Here is a 23,601-nt window from a genome sequence, read left to right on the forward strand (position 1 = left end):
GACTTAGAGATTCTGAGTGCGAGGCCACCTGATATTATTGGCGTTTGCAGACAAATGTTCTGTCCATCTAACTAGTCTAAGCACAATAAATTCCCCCCCCCCCCCCTCCCCAGAAAAAAGTGTAATACGATTAATATACACGATAACGAGATAAACCTAGTAGGAAATAAAAAAAACCTCCATAAAGCCCAAATACCACACAACAAGTTTCATTCCAGTGTCATATAGTATCTAGTACAGAGTATCCCTCGTGTTATTAAATCTGTAATAAAGCGTGCAGTAAAAAAAAAAGGAAACATTTGGAAAATAAATTAAAGTTTATGGAGAAGAAATAAAAACTAAGCTGAAGGTAGCAGAGGTAAAATACAGGGAGCGAAAGATTATTTACGAATTTCGCAAAAACCAGACTGCAGGGCATGAAAGGGAAGCCATAGTTCAGAAGGGAATGGCACAGGGTCGTAGACTATTCCCGATGTTATTCAATCTGTAAGCTGAACAAACAGTAAAGGAATTCAAAGAGAACTTTGGATAGGGAATTAATCTTCAGGATGAACATATATAAAAACTTTTGAGGTTTCCGATGGCATTCTAATATTCTCAGAGACGGTAAAGGACTTTGGAAGATCAGTGGAATGGAATGGATAGTGTATTTATATAAGTTTACAAAGTGAACATCAACAAAAGTCGAACAAAACTATTGGTATGTAATGGAATTAAATCGGGCTATGCTGAGGGGATTAGATTAGGAAACGAGAAACCAAAATTAAGACATTAGTTTTGCTATTTCGGTAGCAAAATAACTGACGATGGCCGTAGTAGAGTGTATGTAAAACGCAGACTGGCTATAGCATGAAAAGCATTTCAGTAAAAGCGAAATTTGTTAACATTTAAGATTAATTTAAGTTTTAAATAAAGGTATTTGTCCGTAGTGTAGACTTGTACCAAAGGGAAAGAGGACACTAACCAGTTCAGTCAGGAGTAAATTGAAATTTTTGAGATGTGGTGCTACATAAAAATACCAAAGGTTAGACAGGTAGAACGAGTAATCGAAGATATATTGAATCGAACTGGGGAGAAGAGAAATTTATGGCACAACTAGACTGAAAGAAGGCATCGGTTGGCAGGACACATCGTGAAGTATCAACGGACCGTCAGTTTAGTTATGGAGGAAAGTGTGTGTGTGTGTGTGTGTGTGTGTGTGTGTGTGTGTGTTTGTGCGTGTCTGGAAAGGGGGGGGGCAGGTTAGCGTGGGAGGCCAAGAAGTGAATAAAGTAAGTAGATTCAAGTGGATATAGATTGTAGTAGTTATTGACGATGAAGAGGCTTTACGTGATACGATAGCGTGGAGAGCAGCATCAAACCGGTCCTGTGACTTTAGACCACTACAACAAAAACTATATGGTTAATTCAGCGTCATTAGCTAGTGTATAAAGTAGCATTTCAGGTCTGTTGTAGCTTCCTTGGTTCTTTCGCAACAGGGCGCTCTTTCAGTCGGGCAAGGAGATCGTAGAAGCTTCAGATGGAAATAGTTTGTTTCACTACCCACCATTAGTCTCAAATGTCCAAAGGATTTTGTAGGTTATTTAGACTACTCCATATCCAGTTCCACCGTACTCCATACGTTCTCAGTGGAGGACAGTTACGAGGCTTGTGCTTGCCAGGTTCTAATGACTCCATCATAGTGTTTCCTTTCGTAAACTATAGCGTTCTTAGATCGTCGTATGTTCCGAGCTTTTAGTCCCGCCTGCAAAGCAGCGTGATGTTGGCAACACTTTGGCTCTCTTTCGCAACTTAAAATTTTCAACTCGCAATTAAATCAACAATATAAACACTTTGAACCTCGCTCTTTCCTAACCTCCATACTCTTTAATATAATTAACAGCATTTGCACCTCTTTGAATATTTACTAGACAATCTTACTTCCTCCGAATCCTTTAGGGGTCGTTGCGAAGCAAAGGTACGAATTTCACTTCTTACCTTTCACTATCGTTCTGATAGATGACATTTTACATTAAAGCGCAGTGACAGCGTACACCACTACGTTACAATCAATACTGACTCACTTTGGGAAACAGCCTTCTTCAAAATAATGTACCACTTGCTATAAAATGTGCATACAACCTAAAGATACGAATCTTGGGAAAGCCAACTTGTTTGTTCGACTTAGAACAGTTTGTGGATTTAATATTTTATGAATGTTATTAACTTTGTTATACCAGAATGAAATTTACAGCCCTTAAATTACTTCGTGTTTTGAGTAATACTCTAACAAAATTGTTAACAAAACTCAAATTAATACCGGTCTGTAGTTATCTGTTACTTTAATCTTGAATATTGAGTAAATGAGTGTATGTCAATAAAAGTCAAGCAGAGACGGATACAGTGCGATTCAGGTTCCTTTCCTTACATTGATACACAACACTGCCGTTGCATTAAGTGGTGAAACTTTCCAATCAGAAACTAGCATCTTAATGTTTAAAACAAATGAAATAGGTTTATGGAGTGAATCGTGGACACTTGTCAATTTTGACAGTTGGTTTATTAAATCGAAACACTACTCACAGCTGTCGAATTAATATGAGTCTAGCTCCCACACACGTTACTTAAGAATAAATTGTCTGTAAGTTGCCGTGGCTATTGCATTGCAGATGAGGACTTGCTGCGAAGGTACTCCTTGCATATTCTTCGCGTCTCTTATAACTTGAGTAGATCGAAGTATGATAATGACTACCCTCACAAACATACTTGAAATAATATGTTGAGACATTTGCCTCACCCGATAATGCCGGGAAAATCTTGCATCCATGACAACGATACAGTAGAGACGAAGTTTATTTCCAGAAATCTATTTATTACTTGTTGACATCAATAGTGTTCCAAAGTTGGCACAAATTTTCACTGTGTTGGAGAGCGCTCTACAACGTGACCTTCCTCTGTCATTGCCAACAGGCTACTTTTTCCAGCTTATTCTTTGAGGTATACCTCCAGCTAGAAAGAAGGCGTTCCAAAAATGGAAAACGCCTCATCACCTGCCATCTTTTCTCTGCGCTATCCACTGGGGCAGCATGCTGCGCAATACTTCTCGTAGAAAAGGTGTTTCCAGAACGGAACGACGAGGGGAACGACTTCGCCGTCTTCAGTCCTAATGGCAGTGCAGAATACTATTCATACTGTGCCCATTATTTAAAGTAGCCTTAACGATTAGCTCAGAGCACTTATGCACATTTCGTGCTCATTTAGATATTTAAGGCTACAACAGTAATTAAATACCCAATATCTAATACTCTTATGGTTTCACAAGGTATAGATTAAATCTCTCTTTCTCTATGAGTGTCATTACATTTTCGTTACTCAATCAAATTATAGTTTTATAACACACTATGAGCCATATGAAACAACTCTGTTCTATGATAAAGTAAGCTGACGAACAGCTCGGACAGAATAATGTGTAAGGCGACGAGTTGAAACGAACACCGACCAGAGTGAAATGCACATCTATTTGACGTTGTAGGAAATGCAAAGAATGGTCTGTATAAGTTCCGTGTGTATACTAAGTCATTCAGCGTCTCAAAAACGGCATGCTGTTACAGCGGGCTATAGCTACGCATGGAGATTTCCAGTGTTCTTCCCCGTTTGTCGCTGCCTGATAGACTCTGTAGTGTCGGTCTGCTTGTCGAAGTCGCAAATGGTCGTTCACTGATGCTAATCAGAGTCTGCTCTCATCGCTAAAAGCAACTTAGCGCCGTTCATCACTCTTGTTGCATCTTCCGATGCCCCATCAAAGCTGCACAGTAACAAGGTGTGAGACGAAGCCTATCGAATGGGGTCCTTGCTCGTAGCTCACCTTCCAGCACAAAAATCCAGATGGTCCTTCGCGACATTTATTGATGATAGTTTGTGTTAGGGTCGCCGCTCAGTCAACAACGGCTGCTGGACTGCTGTGGTAATTGATATGTGAATCTGCGAGCCTATTCCGTTATCAACCAGGACGATGGTCACGTGGAAGTTCCTTAAGCCACCGGCCCCCAACGTCAATAAACGTGTCGAGCAATTGTATGGTACTTTGATCCAGTCTCCGGCAGGCTCACAACACACGTCTGGAATTCAGTTAATTAGACGGGTTTCGAAAGCGTTGTGGTGTATCTACAGTATTTACTGATCCATTACAATCTTGTAAAAATAAGACTATTTTCTCTGTTAGTCGCTCGCAATTGTTTGCTGAGGCATTTCATGTTCAGTGCAGGGTTACTACTGTGTACAGCATTGCTCTTGAAACCAGTCACCACTGCTTCTATACGCGTGCTCCACGTAAATCTAGTGTCTACGACTCACATCTGTGGAGATGTTCATTTTTAATATTGAACTACTTTACGTATCTGTACCACGCTGTATTTGCGTTGATAATCCTACATGTCGTGTGCATCTCTTTTTCAACATGCCTTTCTACAATACGACACTTGTGTGCAGTGCTGCCTTCTGAAGTAACTCCCTGTTGTCTGTCCACAGGTGGCGCCGCCGAGAGGGCCGGCCTGAACGCTGGAGATACCATCGTGAAGGTATGTGCAGCAGCGTCTTAACTAAATCGCCTGGTTGTTGCTGAACATGTGTCCGACAATGTACCTCTGTTACTGAGAAATTGAGTCAACGAAGGGTTCCCGGCAATTTACATGCTCTTGTTATGCGTTTGATTAGTAACAAAATGGACAGCGACCACATTCCAATCGCATGCTGCACAAATCAACAGTGTAGTCAAAATAAAACTGACTCGGAATATGTTTTTAAGAAGTCACTCAATAACGTTACTAAGTTAATTTGCAGCAGAACTACTCTTTATAGAGGATGCTCAAAATGGCACTGTTGACGTCGAATGCAGCTCTGTGCGCGATTTGTCAAACTGTGGGGTACGCTTCTGCCAGAGGCATGGCAGTAAATAGCATTTTCCGGCCAATCCACAGATGAGCCAATATATTATTACCACGTGCTTAAAACAGTGTTGCCCACTTTTTTGGAACATAATATAGCAGCAGTTCTACGCAGCGTGGGTTTGACAGATGTTTCGTAGGTTTTCAGAGTTATGTGACTCCAGATGTCTACGCACAGATCACCCGACTCCCACAATTTACGGGACCGTGTTTTCTGAGCGCGGAGCAGACGCTCAATAGCGTCCCAGAGGTGTTCGCTGGAGTCACATCATGCACATCTGGTTGCCAAGACATCGACGTGAGTTCACTATCGTGCTTCTCAATCCACTCTCGCTTTTTGCCACGAACAGTTGTCCTGCTGCCAGTTGTCCTGCTGGAAGATTCCATCTCCACCGGAGAAGACATCAAGCGTGAACGAATGCAGGTGGTGCGCAGTTATGTTCACGTAGTCCACACTTGGCTTGGTGCCTTCGATTACTATCGCAAATCCAGTGGAATCTTAGGTCAGTGTCCACCATTGTATAATACTGCCCCCCATCGGCATCGGTTCCTGTAGCGGTGCATGTTTCGAGCAGCCGTTCGTTCATAAGATGGTGTATCCGGCCACGAACACCCACCTGGCGTAACAAGAAACGTGATTCATTCGACTAGACGATATGTTTCCATTGGTCCACGGTCCAATCTCGATGTTACCGTGCCCACTGCAGTCGTAAATGACCATGTCGTGAAGGGGGTAGTTTGCTGTGGAGCCCAGTGTTCAAAAATGTACGCTGAACGGTGTGCTCCGAAACACTTGTGACTGACTGCATCAGCATTATACATTTTCAGAGCTGCCACATTTCGCCGCCTATGTTGCTTTACAGACCAGGCAGGACTCCGACTTTCGCGTACTGGGATAAGGCGTGGACATCCACTTGTGGTCTTACAACCCTTCAATCACTTTCCATAGATGTTGACGATAGTAGCACATGAACAGCCGACCAGATTCGACCGTCCAACATGCTCGTTCCCAGGTACCGGGCCATAAGAATCTGTCCTTTGTCAGAGTCGTTTATGTCAATGGATTTCCGCGTATGCAGCCAGTATCGTCACCAGATTGGTTCCCCATTCGTCTGTACTCCGCATATAAACTCCCCTTACCGCGTCACGTGCCCGCTACGCTGCCAGGCGGCGTTCAGTCTTGCGGTGGGCTTTGGTAATAATATTAATGCTCACCAGAGTATTTTGGCCATCCTGTGCTCCCGACAATATAATATGGAGGCCTAACCAAATGGAAACATTTCATGCTTAAGTCCAGGAATGAAGTCAACGGCCTTGGCACAGTGGTAACATAGGTTCCCGTCAGATCACCTAAGTTAGGCGCTGTCGGGCTTGGCTAGCAACTGGATGGGTGACTGTCCGGGACTGCCCAGCGCTGCTGGCAATCACGGTGCACTCAGCCCTTGAGAGGCGAATTGAGGAGCTACTTGGTTGAAAAGAAGCGGTTCCGCCGGGTGAGCGGTGCGCTGACCACATGCCCCTCCATATCCATATCCAGCGACGCCTAAAGGTTGAAGTTCACTAGGCGGCCGTTTTGGGCATCGTCAGTGGAATATTTATTTATATTACCTCACTTTATCGACTTTGGAGTAAATACCCGAATTCCACTCCTGACGAAATCATGCCCCTCCTTTCGTAATTTGCACTTCAAATGCGTACTCAGTTGTAACATTTCTCAAGGACGTACCGTCGCTCTCTACGTCGGTGTGTCTCTCTTTTCTTCAGAGCGTCATCAATGAACCTGATTACTTCATTAGCACACTCTCTCACTTGTCCAAATTGACATTTTCTGCTCTGCATTTCCCCAATTGCACTGCGAGGCTACGATGCACCCTATTTTGAACTTTAAAATTTCTATACTCCAAGTGACCATGTTAGCTCGCACTGCGACTGCGACTACAGTTAGCCTTTTATAGTAATAACAGAACGGCCTGGTATAACAGTATTTCAGTAACTGTTACAAACCTATTACAAGGTTTGTTTAGTGGTTAGAGCGACGTTTGCGGCTCTGGAGTGTGGTTAGCAGCTTAAACGTCACTTTTGAAAATTTTTATGGCTTCATACGATAATGTCACAACACCAGCTCATTTCTGGTATTTAGAAAACTACATTTCACTTATCACCCCATTATATCCTCATATTACAAAGCTAATATTGAGGCATGAAATTTCCCTCTACGAGAAATTACTTTACATATTCGTAGAATTTAAAAGCACAGTCATTCATGAATTTTATAGCTGCCACGGAAGAAGAATTGAGGAACAAAGGAAGCTGAATACGGGCGATAGTGGATGTGCAAATGGAGCTGCACGTTCTTTGAATGAATATGACATTCGATTAGGCAATGGAACACTTAAGCTACCCTGTTTTGACTGTTCACCTGAAAGATGTTACGAGATGCAGCTTGACTGCAAAGCCATTACAGTCTGCTGACTTGAATAGAGTGAATTTCGGTCTGTGCATTTGCGGATTTCAGCATAAAAAGGAACGCTCAGCTACACATTGATTACCGTACTTGTTTTTTATTCGGTAGGAGCTGGTTTCAGATCACAATGCGGTCACCCTGGTTGTGTGCGTTGCCGCTGTTTATTACATGAAGCCTCAAACGGATAATGGAATACCCGATATCTTCACGTGTCTTCAAATTGAGATAGCGATCTTTGTGACGATCTTGCGATCAGCAGGAAGCTAATTACTAAAGCAAAATTAGCTGTCGTATTCCGGAGGATCAGTATTTCTCTTCGCCGTAGGCAACATACTTTCGTGGTGAGATTACTCAAAGTGCTCATTTCTACAAAAACAGTCTGCAAGCGTATCCAGCCATTAGACGGCACAGAGTGCCTTTTTTGGGGAAGAAGAAAAGCAGAATTTTCTGGAGACGCGTTCCTGAGAACTCTGTTGTAGAAATGAAAGAAAGACTTTAAAGGCTTTACAGAGTGAGTACAAACTCGATTGGGCACGGGTGAGGAGGAAATCGTTGGTGGCTGTTTTAAGGAACTGTTCAAAAATCTCCTGGAGTGTTATACTGAAACCGCAGGAAGCTTACAGTGTGACTGTGGATAGGAATTCTTATTCTGCTTCTCTGAAATATGAGTAGTATGAGCAGCGTCCATATCAATAATATTGCAGAATTCAGCTGATTATGTAAATGCGGGGTACGCTCCCAAAGTACGTTTACCGTAATGGAGTCTATTTATCCTAAAAAGCTAAAGTAATGTGTTACGTATCTGCCATTTTGAGGGTCCCCTAGTGTTTCCAACACGCTATTCGAAGATTCTGCATCTCTGAGCCTGGACGTGGAATAATAGTCGCCATTTTAACAGACTCGAAACTCGATTACAGATAACGCGACTGTAGACCTTTCACCTCTAACGTCGCCACCTTCCATTTAATGACCCTCATGGAATCAAATACACATAGAATAGTCTTACGATGAAACTTCCTGGCAGATTAAAACTGCGTGCCGGATATGGACTCGGTCCTTTTGTCTTCCGCAAGCAATGCTCCTACCGACTGAGCGATCCAAGCACGACTCAGGACCCACCCTCGCAGCTTATTTCCGCCAGCATATGTCTCCTACTTTTCAAACTTCGCACACATTTTCTAGCATACCTCGAGGTACGTGGGTCATGCTTCGATAGCGCAGTCGTTAGAGCACCTGCCCGCAAAAGGTAAATGCCCTGGGTTCGAGTCCCGATCCAGCACACAATTTTAAACAACCGGAAGTTTCAGGTCAGTACATATTACTACAAGGTGAAAATTCAACCTGAAAAGTATTAATAATGCATTCGCATCATTGACTGGCGCTGGTATACTGCTGTCCTTACACCGTTCTTAAGATCGAGATTGGTTGTTTAGCAAGTTTTTCTACCTATGCACCATTCTCAGAGCGTTTCCTGAGCAACGTAAAGGCACACGATTTCACAAGAACGCATGAAAATCAATGCTGTTGGTGTGTTCCTTAGACGGCATTTGTAATCGGTAGCAATCTGATCTTCCTCTCTTCTCAATATGTGCTTGAACCTTCTGGCACCGTACTACAGGTATATGCTTAACAAGGAAAGGATGGAATACTTACTAATTTGTAAATGTTGCCAAACGCGGAGTTAGCTTTCACCACAACTTTCACTCTGTTTGGACAATCTTGCAGCAACATGACCTTTTTTTACGGACTTCACTTCATCACAGTCACATTGGAGCACAAATTTAGTAACGTGTCAGTTCCAGCTTTCGCTGGGAAGCGTTTGATGACCCACCATACAGCCCGAATTTGGCTCCCTCTGATTTTCATCTCTGCTCGAATGAACCACTGGCTACGAAGGGAACATATTGGCACAGACAACGAGCTGCAGTCAGGTCTAGAAGATTGTCGGAAAGTACTGGAGGCTGCTTTCTATGACGAGAATAAGTAAACTTGGTACAACGCCACGGCACATGTCTTATGTCGGGGCGGCGACTACATGGAGAAGTAGCTGGAAGGTATAGCAAACTGTTGCAAATAAAACATACTGTGGTTCCCATTTCACGGTCGATCGGCCCTTAATTTTGTTCTGCTGTGTGCTGTCATCCAGGAGAGCGTGCGTAAACGGTAAGTAGTAAGTAACACAAGACCTAAGGAGCACAGGAAAAGCATAACGGTGAGCGTCTGTCGTGTACTGCTCCCGTAGGGAAGTTGGTAGAGCGTTAGTTTGTCGTACCAACGACTCCGAGCTCGAGACCTGGTCATGCTGTTCAGTTTTCACGCTACTGCCACTGCTGCAGCTGACAGTGCTGTTTAACGATATGAATCCGAACAGTGCTTTTACATGTCAGGAACGTGTTGTCCCATATAGAAGTTTCACACGTACTACAGTCCAAAAACTGACATGAACAGAGCATGAACCCGGGAGCCTTGGTACGACAGCCTAACACTCTGTCGTCTTCCCCAAGGTAGCTCTACAAGACAGACGCTCAGAGTTATGCTTCCTCTGTCCTCCTTAAGTCAGATGTTACTGCTTAGCGTTTACGCAGTCCGACCTCGGTAGCTGAGTGGTAAGCGCGACACAATGTCAATGTTAAGGGCCCACGTTCGATTCCCGGCTAGGTCGGAGATTTTCTCCGCTGAGGGACTGGGTGTTGTGGTGTCCTAATCATCATCATTTCATCCCCACCGACGCGCAAGTCGCCGAAGTGGCGTCAAATCGAAAGACTTGCACCCGGCGAACGGTCTACCCGACGGGAGGCCCTAGTCACACGACATTTACATTTTCCGTTTACGCAATTTCCCCTGTACGACAACACACAGTACAGATTATATCGGAGTTTTGGTTGATACTTCGTCCTTATATATCGTTTGATATCGATCGATCTGACTGACTGACATCTGGTGGTTTAGGTATTAGATTTTGTCATTTATCTTGTAAACGCTGAGCGTCTGGCGCAAATCTTCATTTCTTCCGCTGCCTCTCTTTGCCACCCCACAACTGTCTGAAAAAATCTCTTTTAGATGTTTGTTCGTATCAATGAAGACCCACGCTTCACACCTACACTGACGTGCTGGTGACATGATACTCTTGTGGAACTTCTTTTTCCTTCATATTGTACACGTGCCTTGTTAATATCTTGTTAGAGGTTTCAGTTTTCCTTGCAGTGTTGTTATTGAGAAGGCGACAGTGTGCAACCAAGGAAAGTAAACAGGCTGATACGTTCAACAGATTTGTTACTAATATTCCATTTGCAGCGGACTTGAGGTAACCAACAAATGCCGTAGATTGTTTTATGTAGATAAATTTCAGAATTTACTCGTCCATTGATTTATTGAATTGAAACAGATCTCGTTGTAAAATGCCTTCAGAATTTGAGACTATTGCCTGATCGTCGACAAACAACAGCGTCGTGTCAAAGCTGTCGAGACTTATGTCACTGTCAAAACCCGTATTTAGACGTTTCGTTTTCCATTCTCGAATGGCGAGATGAATGTAGAAGTTAAATCAGCGGGAAAGAACAGCCGTGCCGTACACTCCTGTTAATGTTTTCTGAAATGAGCTGTCTTGACCCGTTTTCCCCTATAAGAAATAAAAGTAAATGTATGACATGTCAGTCACTTCTCCGTAGGTAGATGTTTCTTCAAATGGCTGAAATCAAAGTCCTATTCGCAAATAGTTTATTAAAATTCGCGACCAGTTTTGACTTTGCAGCGTTCATCAGATGTTTTTAAAGATTATAATACAAGGAAATGGAATTGTTAAATGTACGAAAAAAGCGAAAAAATTATCCGACACTAGACACGTCGTAAATACATATCACAAGATCAGGGGAAGTATATTTGAAGATGAAGTAAACGTTAACAATTTTCGTATCTAGTGGCGCTTGTAAAATGACAGTTACAGAAAGTTGTTTTTAGAACTGATGATAGCTGCAAAGCCGAAATCTGTCATGAATTTTAATAAGCTAATAGGTGACGAACACTTTGATTTCTATCATTCAATACGTTATAAAGGTCACACGTCTACTCCATAGGTGTCACACGTCTACTCCATAGGTCCAAGCGGCCTTATTTCGGGATGTCTTTCGTTTTTTCCAGACATGTCAAGAACCTGCTGGATGAACGAATAGGACAGCATCCACAGTACCTGACTGACTTTGTTGTCTCAGGGCTTTGAGACCGTCTACGTCTCGAAGCTTACCCAGGCTGTGTAGCAGCAAACCGCAGCCGTTATCGAGGCTCGTAGCTGTTTCACCCGCCATATATGTCCTGCGTTGTAACCTAGCAAGTGGAAGTCAGCAGCAACTAGCTCCTACAAGAAGCACGCCAGATTTAGATATGGTCAGTCAGAGGTTCTCAAATTTGTGCTTTTCTATGAGCGTCCATTGAACAAACCGAAAAAGCCACTAGCTTAAAGTGGTGCTTAAATTAAGTAGAAACTCGAAGTTGCAAGGTGGAGGTGAGCGTACATGAATGTGACACTGTTAATTAGTGAACTAAATCCATGGATTTGAAAGGTGCTTTTGCCATTCTTACAGCCAGGCTCGTTGTCCGACAAACGTTGCGTTGACACTGCACGACGACGATAGAGAAATTGTAGCAAGCGCCATGTCACAGATACCGAAATGTAAACATAAGCGCTGCGGGTGTGTGAAGTACTGTTATCAGCCTACGAGCAGCAGGACTCGCCCGTCCTACAGATCACTGCCGCTCCGTTACTTCGTCTTCCGGAGAGCAACAGTGTGTGTGAAAGTGTGAAGGAGTGTGATACCGAAATACGATTGGGACGGAGTGTTCAAGCAAGCATGTGTACACAAACCTGGCACCTGGACGGCAGAGAAGCGCCAGTGCGTGACTCACGAGCACTTCGGCGCCGCCGAGCTGATGACGGATACTGCTGTTGCTAACAACATGCGCAGGTCATACGCTCGGCGTTTTTATTCGCATGTAGCCCCAAAACCACTTCTCAAAACGGAGTTCAAGCGGCACTGCACTTTCTGTATTAAAAGAAAATTGAGACAAGATTTATGCAACCGAGTTACGCATGCACAACGCTTTTTCAAGTTGTAGAGACGACGTACTTAGTGTTAACGATAACTAGCGCTTGCTGAACAGACGTTTCAGGAAAATTGTACCTAACACGTGTCATTTCGGTGTTTCGGGAGTCTTACGAACACACAGTGTACATCGATATATCCATTTACGAACATTGAGAGGATGAATTTCTGTTGTAATATATTTCAGATGTCGAGTTAGCGATGTCTTGGCAAACCATTCTGTGGCTGACAGAGACTAGTGTAGCACGGTGTGATATTTCAGTGCGACTACGTTTACTATTGTCATAACTAACGGACGTCTTTTGTTTCGTAATATCTGATAATGTGATCGTATACTTGGTCTGTGGGTACGAGGGTGGTTCGATAAGCCTGATAAATTTTCTTGAAAGAGTGGAACATTTTTGTTGGGCCTTCATGGTTGATACGCTAAATTATGCCATGAAACGTATAAAGAATTTCAACATATTTGACAGCACCCTGAATTGTTCAGTGTGTCGACTGCGACTCAAAAGATCATTTGCTTCTAGATTAATGAATTTAAGCGTGGTTGTACAAGCACCGAAGACGAAGGACGCTCCGGCCGTCAAGTCGATGTAACCACAAAGGAAACCACTAACAATTTGGTAGTACAAGACCGTCAGATAAGAATTCGTGAGATTGCTGAGGCTGTAGTCATCACAAACGGAGCGAGAATTATAAGTGAATGAAAAAAAAAAAAAAGAACGGTCGCCAGCCTAATTAGGCACAATAATTTGGAAATACATATTTGAGAAAATTGGATCTTAGCTATTGAAGTTACTTTGGTGGGATTTCCCTTTGAATAGCAACAAGGAGACAAACTGGAACAGTGCACTCTGTACTGTGTGTAGCAGCAGTTACCAATAACACACACACCAGTAAATTATGGGGAGCAAAATTGCCACAATAATTAGCGTTACTTAATGAAAATACTGAAACATGACTGCATGAAGTGCAGAACTAATTTTGGACATGAGGGACTTCTATCTTGACTGACATGAATAACACAAATAAAGATGAATGACATCTTAAATACACTGTTTAAGCTCCTCTGCCTGTAGTTTAGTGAAAATATACCAGTTTATATGTGTCCCCATCATATTGACCTCCTATTAAAAAAAAATGAGCTATTTTTTTTAATAGGAGGACAATATGATGGGGACACACATAAACTGAGCTATTTTTTTAAATAGGAGGACAATATGATGGGGACACATATAAACTGGTATATTTTCACTAAACAAGGTTCTTTGATTATTGTAAAAGTGAAAATTATCTCTAAAAGCTAGTCATTCACTTAAATTACTTCGCAAGATAATAAAGTGCAACCCTGGGCGTAATTCGTGGTGGGTACCAAAACTACACTATCTTTGAAAACGTGCGTAACTTCACTTTTAACAATACTACCGCAAATCGGTTCATTAAATATTTATATGTACTTGTACTTTAATCACGTGTGAAGCAGGTATTCTTGGCAATAATATTTACACCTTCGTGCGTTGTAATCCTGCAAAACTATATTTTATAATAAACTAAGGGTACTTTAGCAAAAACCTATCAACTTAACTTTTATGGTTTAGCTTTTAAATAATTAAGGTTTTCACTTTCCTATTGATTGATCTTTGAATTTTTGTATTTAAATTTCGTACCTTAACAATTTCGCTTGGAGTTGTCCATAAACAAAGCATCCAAATTTTACTCTTACTTTAACTTTTGCTACTCCTTTTACTTTAGACAAAAAAATCACTTTTAAACGCATGAATGACAGAATTGTTCATTTAATCAGGATACTCGGTTTTAGTAGCACTTAAGTGAGGACAGTGCGTAGCTTCGTGATCAGGATTGAAGTTATGGTTTCGAACACGAATTGACGTTTTATTTGATTATTATTGAAACACACACAAATTAGCTGGTCCATGTCAATATACATTACGTAACTGAATGTATGAAGTCTGTGAAGCGGTGGCGAAGATTAGTGGCACGTGAAACGGCGGCTTACTGTACTCACTGCCTTGATGTGCGAATGATCTATAAAATCTCTTCTTGGCGTCGGATTTTCAACATATTACAACCATTCCATTATTCCGTGAATACCAAATAATAGCCAGATCCACATCCCAGACGAATCCCTACTAATGCAACTTCCAATTGTCTCTCTTAACACCGTCGAAGTTTACCGAGCTAAGGCTAGCCACACAATGCGTGCCGTTCACGCAAAGGAGCCTTTCAGTTCGACCGCCAAACCCACCCTTTACATTGCGCCATGCCACTTTCATTGTGGAGGGACTTCCCTACAGCGTTTACATGTTACAAATACAAGTGCCCTAAGCATGAACCAGCTTTTAACAAACATACTTCTTTCATAAACATATTCATATTAAAATAATTTAACATATTCTTTTGCTTTTTTCATATATAAATTACAAAACTCTAATTTTCTTGCAATACATTAAGGAGTTCAAACCACACAGAATTTACACTTCATAAATTGCAGATACACAGTTACTTTAAATAAACCTACTCTTAATCGACATAAGTGTTACAGACTCCATTATGGTTCATTGTTGGATCGTTTGACACTTGAGCTGCCAAGGTTGGCACGCAAAAAAGTGCTCTTTCACCAGGATAATGCACAATCCCACACATCAGGGATAGCGATGGCGAAAGAGCGTGAATTGGGCTTTGAATTTGTTCCTCATCCACCCTATTTACCACACTCAGCTCCAAGCGACTTCTGCCTGTTCCCTAACTTGCAACTTTGGCTTGCTGGAAGAAGATTTCACCAAATGAGGAATGTGAGTTGCAGTCAACGAGTATTTTACAGAGTTTAACAGAATCTATTTTTCCGATGGGATGAAAAAGCTGGAGGATCCTTGGACAAAGTGTATATCCCTCAAAGGACACATCCCGCCGGAGGCGACACTGTTTTATAAGTAAACTATGTCATGGGTATATTTTTACTGTCTTCAAAGATTGGCATCTGAAAACAGTCTGTTTGCGAGCAGTCTTCTGGAGGTTTGGTGATGAACAATTCGTATGAAACGTAGATTAAGTAATCTTAAACATATCCGATGACGATGCACTATTTTCCAGGTGAACGGTGTCAACGTGATGCAGTCGACGCATGTACAGGTTGTGGAGCTCATCAGATGTAAGTACATACAAGTTAGTTCTTTAGCCTGCAGATGAAATTCCATGTGCTAGCGGAATTTGATTTTCGCTAACTATTGGTGATTATCACGTGCATGTGCAAAGAAATTACTAACCTACATGAGATAAATGTGCGGCTTTTTCCCCCCTCTTTCATTCACGAATGGTGCGTGGGAAGAAATGATCTCGGAAGGTACGCTCTCTGGCTTTTAATAGCAATCTTATCCGATATGTACCACGCCTCTCTTGCAGCGCCTGCTGTTGGAGTTTGTTGAGCATTCCCTAAACGCTTTCGCCCTAACTAAAGTAACCCGTGCGGAAGGTTACGGAAGGTGCCGCACTTCATAGAATATTCTCTGCCTTCTCTGTTCATCCAAACTGGTAAGAATCTGAGAATCCTGGAATACCGAGCAGTGTGAAAGAATAGATGGAACGAGAATTTCTTCAGGAAAGATAATATTCTAGTAAGATTCATACGATTAGCTATAGATTACAGCGATCCATCGCCAGTAGTGTAATCGAACAATAGGGCATCTCTTCACCTGTCTGTGTACAACACGTTACATTTAGCTACATTCAGAGTCAGTGCCAGTTTCTACACCGCTCGTCCATCGTCTGCATTTCGCTACATTCTGTAAACGACGACATCGACTTAATACAGCCTTACAGAACTTCCGATGCTAGCCACTAGATCTTTTATAATTACAGATATATATCGTAGTTAACCGCTAGAACTGACACTTGTGAAAGTATATTATAAGCAAATACACTCTGCAACACAATTAAAGGATCAATTCTTCGTAAACAGCATATTTGTTTCTCTTTGTGATTTAGAAATTTGAAATTGGACGCAAAGGTACCTACAGCCTTCCTGTGTAATGGTGAAAAAGACTGGCGCCCTGCGACGTCGCACTCGGCCTCGGCTACGCTTCAAATTGCATAAGAGTCGACACACGCGGAAAAAACAGGCTAGAGTTCAGGAAGTTCATATGAGATGAAAGGTGGGTTAATGATGTCGCACTTGAACCAAATTTCACTAAAATTCTGCCAAACGCCACTGTAGAATTGTTACACAGTGAGGAGGTCGTCGCACGCTGTCTTACCCATATTTCAGCCCTCCTTTAAACGCATCTGAGATGGAGGTCAGAACCGCGTCGCTCTGCATTGAAATCATGATGTCTTCTTATGGGTTGCAGAGGAAAGAAATTCGTCACCGCCGCTCAGAATCGACACGAAGATGCCTCAGAGGGTGGCGTAAAGGCGTCAGTGAACTCGTTCCTTCCCATGAGGAACTGATTCTCACACGTTGTCACCCCACCTACGCTTCAACCCTTCCGTAAGGACATCATGGGCCAGCAACCCCATTGAATACGATCACGTTTCTTTAGACTGCAGTGCGACCACAATTTTTGGTCTGCTATACAGTGTGGGCCTGCTAGGGACCGTTGAAAACCGTGCTACAAAATTTGAATGCGATCCCAGACAGCACGTAATCAATAAAACTGCAAAAGGTCCCTCTAAAGCCTTCCAGTGTGGCAGCACTCTCTGTACCTTCCGCCCAAGTTTGTTGAGCAAAAATGTACCTGTACAGAGAAAATCCTTCGCGAGAGCCCTTGTCTCTTGGCGCCTGCAGACAGGCAACCATTTAACTCCCCTCCGATCCTACATGCCTAGTAGAAGGCGCCTAGGCCTCCATCGCGAGTTTTCCCTTTAAACAGATACATTTTTAAAATGCTCAACAAGGATGCGTGGCTGGCACCGAGGGTATTGTGGAAGTGAGGGATCTTAGAGGAAGCCTTTGCCTTTCTATTCACGCATGTCTCCATGTCGCATCCGTATGTAATCACGTCTCAGGAGAGTGCGAAATAGAAGGCCTGGAAAAGCATAAGCACGCTTTGCTGCTTTTGATGGCGTTAAAATTTCATCATATTGTTTTGAACGGTCCCAAGTGGTTTCACACTGTACACCAGAGCAGAAACTGGATTCAGTCTGCACTATAAAGGCGTGTGAACATTTTCTGTAAAGTTGCTGATCCACAGTATCCTTACAGAAGGGCTGAATCTTCTGGGTGCTGTCATCAGTATCAAAGGTAGTCAAGAACGACGTTCTCTTGCTCGTCACACTGCGAACATTAATTTTTGGCCGCGAATTGTGTGGGAATCAACGCCCCGAGAAAGGGGTAGCTTCACTGACGCCCTTTACGCCATCCTTGAGGCCTTTTTGTTTCGATTTTGCGCGGCTGTGTGTTTGAAATGTTTCGCTCGGCCACCCATAAGAAAACCGCATGATTTCAACTTTGGGCGTCGCGATTCTGACCGCTGCACGGAGGCGTCAAAAGAAGGGGTGAAATGTGGGTAAGGGCGGATTTGACGACCTTTCCATCATGTGACATGTCTGAAATGGCGTTGGGCAGAATTGTGGTGAAATTTGGTGCGAATGGGACAGCATTAATCCACCTTACACTTGACATGAACTTCTGGGTTCTTGTCTTCTTTTCGCATGTGTCGACACCTTGCTATTTGAAGCGTCGCCGAATCCGAGGGTGACGTTGCAGGGCGCCGGGCTTCTGCACCGTTACGGAGGAAGATTGTAGGCTACTGTCAATCTAATTTCAATACGGGAAACAATTATGTGCTTTTGAAAAAGTGGTTCTTCGGTCGTGTTGCAGAATGTAGTTCTAGTTAATGTTGAAACTTACTTGCAGATTATAACTGTGTGCAGGACCACGACTGGAACGCACGACCTCTGCCTTTCGAAGACAAATGCCCTACCATTTCCCGCGAAAGGCAAAGGTCGGGGGTTCGAGTCTCGGTCGGCGCAGAGTTTTCAGCTGCCAGGAAGTTTGGTATCAGCTCACACTATGCTACAAAGTAAAAATTTCATTCTAGTATATATATGTCTAGGAACGAGACATGTACGACATAACTGCGAAAGTTTGGTTACGAGTCGCCACTGACATCAGTATGAAATATTGTCGTAGTTAGTACAAATGTATTTGGGGGGGGGGGGGACCTTTTGATGAAGTCCCCATCTGATACGGCTCAAATTTCACTCATGACATACGCGCAATATTACTACAGTACATTACATTTTACAGTTTAATATACACTTGTAACTATTAGAGGAGATCTTACACATGTCCTCAACGCATTTGGGTGCAATATTGCCCAAGTTTCTGCATTGAGTGAGGAAGTATTTGAAACACTCTCGGGTGATATCGTAGGCTTAACAGTTCGCTGCTCCATTTCTTCAACCGCGTTAGTGGGAGTGTTGCACACTTCAAAAACCCAGAGGATCGAGGACAGGTGATTTTGGAGGCCAAGGTGCAGCCTGTGATCGACCCTCCATGTCCTATGTAGGTACATTAAATGTTACCTTGCATTAGCAGCAAAATGGGCAGGTGCCCCGTAACGCACGCACCACCTATCCCCAGGTTGCGCAACGGGAACATTCTCGATCAATCCTGGAACTTCTTTCCGCAGAAACCGTAGTTTACTTGAAAGATTGTGTGAACCAAAGAGGTGATCTCCTAGTACGCCGGACTAAACATTTAATGAGAAACGTGGCTGATCTGGTGACTTGTGAACAGCATGACGGTTTCTGTCAAATTTGAGCGCAATTAAATGGGAACTTAACCGAAAAGTTTGTATTTCAAATAAATTGGCTCTAAGTATCAGTTACCTCAGCCTGCCCGGCTAGCCGTGCAGTCTAACGCACTGCTCCCGAACGGGAAGGCGTGCCGGTCCCCGGCACGAATCCGCCCGTGGGGTTAATGTCTAGGTCCGGTGTGCCGGCCAGCCTGTGGATGGTTTTTAAGGCGGTTTTCCATCTGCCTTGGCGAATGCGGGCTGGTTCCCCGTATTCTGCCTCAGTTACACTGTGTCAGCGATTGCTGCGCAAACACTTTTTTCACGTACGCGTACGCCGTAATTGCTCTACCAGGCAAACATTGGGGTTACACTCGTCTGGAAGGAGACGTTCCCGGGGGAGGGGGGGTCCGCTGGGGGGCCGAACCGCACAGTAACCCTGGGTTCGATGGGGTGAGTGGATTGCTGTAACGTGTTGTGTACTACTGAGGGCTCCCGCGGGGACGAAGCCTCTCCGTCGTTTCTAGATCCCCAGTTCAATACATACATACATCAGATCTCGCAAACCGCTCGTTTGCGGTTCCATCTTACAAGAATGTTTGCCCTTCTATTGTAGTATACTTTCACCTGCGACACTTTTCTCTATTAAGTGTGGTGTACTTTGTGTATTTTAAGCAGTATCCGCCGTACAACACTCACGTGGGGGACCGAGTTCCGCTCGGAGAAAGGTACGGAGAGCCTTCCGTCATATATTTGAATACACAAAGTTACGGGCACTCGGGGGCCGGCGAGTTCATATGCCGCTGGTAGTAGGGAAACCCTCTGCTTTATGTTTCTCCTCGTTTTCCCGGAAGAGAGCGCCCCAAGACGGGAGGCAGTAAATCAGGCGCTTGAGGTGCGGTCCGTTAACCGGCGCCTTAGAAGCGGCTGTTTGATGTGACCTCCGGGGCCTTTTGTACGGCGGTTTATGTGCTTACGTTTGCACACGTGCGCGTGTGTGTCCGCTGCGTCCACGAGAGGCCGGCGCGCGTGTCTCGCACCGACCGCCTTGTGGTCTCTTGCCATAACGTTGACGTATTGTGTGAAAAGTAGCGTTAGCTCGGTAATGAGCAGAGACGACTCTGCACGGCTTCTGTAACACACTGTTGTCATCGTAACAGTGCGTTGGACAGCGTCGAACTGAACATTTGGGAGCTCGCGTCGAATAATATATGACGTTTCTTCACAATTTCCGAACACACTGCAAACCGTCGCTGCTATATCAAAAAAGAAAAATTGTAATTTTGGGTAAGAGTAATTATCGTAAGAAAACCAAAATAATTGCAGTAAGGTTATTTTTAAATAAACAGTTGTGATGCAGACCATATCAATGTTGTCGAATAATGTAATCCTCTCCTCATCTATCCAATTTCACTCGTCGAGGCCTTCCGTCTGAAGACTGCTTTGATGCATGTCTCCACGCTAACGTATCCTGTACAGGCCCCCTTTTTTCGGGTGACGTTATCTTCTTGAATAGTCCGTGCTCGAATATTCGAATGGAGGAACATTTTACATCGGAAATAATTCATTCAAGAGGATCTACGCCATCGGAAAGCATAATGGTTGTAGTTTTCAGTTGCTTTTAAACGTGCCGCCCGAACAAAACAGAAATGCCATGTCGGCTTATGTTTCAAGCCCAAAACACTCATAATCCAGATAGTTCCCTGTTACTACGTGGAAAGGAAGCTGTTTCCTCCTACGTAATATTTGTTGCCGTCTGAGGATAGTTTTTCTCTACTTAAAACTCATCAAATCCGACACAAATACGTTGATTTCCGCCGCATTTTACAAAATGCAAATAAATAAAAGTTAAGTTACAAGTCACTTGCCGATGTTTTCTCCGGGCGATCATAATTTCTACTGCAGATCACTCTGAAGCGAGCAAATCGCCATGCACCAATGTTGCAGGGGTTGACAGCGCACAGGGGCTACTCGTGGCAGCACAGTACGAACGACGACGCTGTCGGTGCGAACTCTACGATGATATGGTTCCGGACACTCAGATAGCGACGATGTCGACGTGAAACAGTTCCTTCAAATCCCCGGTTTACTTTCGGCAAAGCGACAGTCCTAGAGTGACTAAAGCACTTCTTGAACAATACCGTTACAACAGAGTGCTTTATTCAAATTAATTCGCACACTATGTAAAGGCATTACCTTTAAACGAACAAGATTTGACAAAAAGTAATAGCAGTTATATAGTTAAGCGATAAAGTAATCACGCCACGAATCACACCCGCTCTAAGATTTGCGATCGTTCATTATATTGTGAAGTCCCGAGGGATTCTATAACTAGCACTAAACACTTTAAAAAAAATGTGTGAGAGTATTTCATTGAAAATGGTACACAGACCCTGATGACGTTAAACAATGACGAAAAATTGTAAGTATATTAAAACACTAGAGATGTAAGCGAAACAGTTTTTTCAGAATAACAATTAATACACACTTTAACAGAACCTTAGCATAGTCTGTTTTAAATGTATTGGAATTATAATGTTTTAATGGCAGGAATACCACTAAAATTCGGTATCTTGCATTGAAGAATAGATTTCACAAAGAGAGATGACGGAAATTTTTATACTTACTTTTGTTTCGTTAACATTGAAACCAAAGAGCAGTGGGGATGGATGACGAGGATTAGGAAAGTAAATAGCCTTTGTCTTGGTCAAAGGGACTATCCAGCCATTTCCAGTGAACGGAGAATTGGCTGTATCGCAGATAGTACCTTCCGCCAAGCACCTAATCCGCAAGCCACCTTCCGGTGGCTATTGCAGTCCCGAATGGTTCGCGGGGAGAGCAGTTGCTGGTAAATTGCATTGTAAGGAATACAGCAACCAGCCACAAGTTTTATCGAAATGATTTTGTTACACCATTACTAGCTTCGGGCCTGAGCCCATCATCAGATGGTAGCGTTGACTTCTTGCAAATTTTACATCTGTTTCCTAAAATATAACAAAATTTTGTGATGCATAGTTTACAAAAGATTTATATTTTTCCAAGTGCATCCTAAAATTTGACAAAATTTTTGTGATTACATAGTCTTACACTTGCTTCCTGAAAAGCCCTCCTTCACTTATTATAAGCCGAGATTTGGTACTTATGAAAGAAAACCGAACCTCTGGCATATAGAAGTGTAACACTGTATAATCGCAAAAACCTTTGTTACATTTTAGGATGCAATTGTTAAATGAAAAATCTTTTGTAAACTATGCATAACAAAATTTTGTTATATTTTAGAAAACTTGCAAGAAGTCAACGCTATCATCTGATGTTGGACTCAGGCCCGAAACCAGTAATGGTATAAGAAAATCATTTGACAAAACTTGTGGCTAGTTGCAGTATTTCTTACAGTGTAATTTACGAAAACAGCTGTGATGTTCTCCTACCAAAATTAATAAAGCAAAACTGCTGGTAAACCCGCGTGTGGGTTGAAAGTCTCTTTATTTTCATAGTCTTATCGCGAGATATAACTAGGAGAAAGCACTGTATTGGTTGACATTTCTAGGACGTACGCTTTCCGAATTTTAAGAAACAATCACAAGGTGATGCACAACGCGTCTCTTGTGAAGTCTGCGATTGCAGTTGACTGAGCATCTCCGTGATGCTTTTGTGCTTACTAAATGAACTTGCGAAGAAACACACTGCTTTTCTTTGGATCTTCTGTATTTCCTCTGTGAATTGTATTTCTCATTGAAGCAATAGTGACGAGAAGTTCTCAAATATCAGTCGAATAAATGTTTTGTAAGCTACCTCCTTTGTGGGTGGATACTACATTTCCTAAGGGATCTTCCAATGAATCTCTGTGTGCAACCTGCCTTCCCCGCTATGAGTTATATGGTCGTTGCACTTTAAAACCGCTCCGTACGTAAACTCCTAAACATTTTATAGATGTGACTGCTTCCAGTGATTGTTCTACAGTCGCGTTATCGTAAAATAATAGGTACGTCTGACTATTTACGCGCAGTACGCTAATTTGTTACGTAGAGGGTCAGTTGCCACCTCTACACCAAATGTTGATCCTCTAGGTCTTCCTGCATTTCGCTACAGTTTTCTAGCTTTGCGACTTCTCTGTGCATTAGTGTAATAGCACCATCCGCGGAAAGCCTCGAGGAACTTCCGAGTTATCCACCATGTCATTAAATATTTTATGAAAATTGAAAATGGAAATGAAGTCCCATGCTTATTTACAGAGCGTAGGGGAACGATGCGAGAGACATGCACCGCTTTACCAGGCAACGTCCTAGTGGAGGTGGTTTGCCATTGCCTTCCTCCGACCGTGATGGGGATGAAGACGACGACAACAACGCCCATCATCTCGAGGC

The 23,601-nt window shown here is 43.0% G+C and overlaps 1 protein-coding gene across 5 annotated transcripts in view; it reads left to right on the forward strand.

Moving 5' to 3' along the window:
* The window catches only part of LOC126162235 (rho guanine nucleotide exchange factor 12), a 1,164,938-nt gene that overhangs the window by 174,520 nt on the left and 966,817 nt on the right, over nucleotides 1–23,601 (forward strand). For all 5 annotated transcript variants that reach the window (XM_049918604.1, XM_049918605.1, XM_049918607.1 and 2 more), the window contains 2 exons: nucleotides 4,507–4,556; nucleotides 15,594–15,651. In XM_049918604.1, coding sequence (XP_049774561.1) covers nucleotides 4,507–4,556; nucleotides 15,594–15,651 — 108 coding nt within the window. The remainder of the gene's footprint in view (nucleotides 1–4,506; nucleotides 4,557–15,593; nucleotides 15,652–23,601) is intronic.

The sequence above is a fragment of the Schistocerca cancellata genome, chromosome 2 (assembly GCF_023864275.1).
Source record: "Schistocerca cancellata isolate TAMUIC-IGC-003103 chromosome 2, iqSchCanc2.1, whole genome shotgun sequence".
Lineage (NCBI taxonomy): Eukaryota > Metazoa > Arthropoda > Insecta > Orthoptera > Acrididae > Schistocerca > Schistocerca cancellata.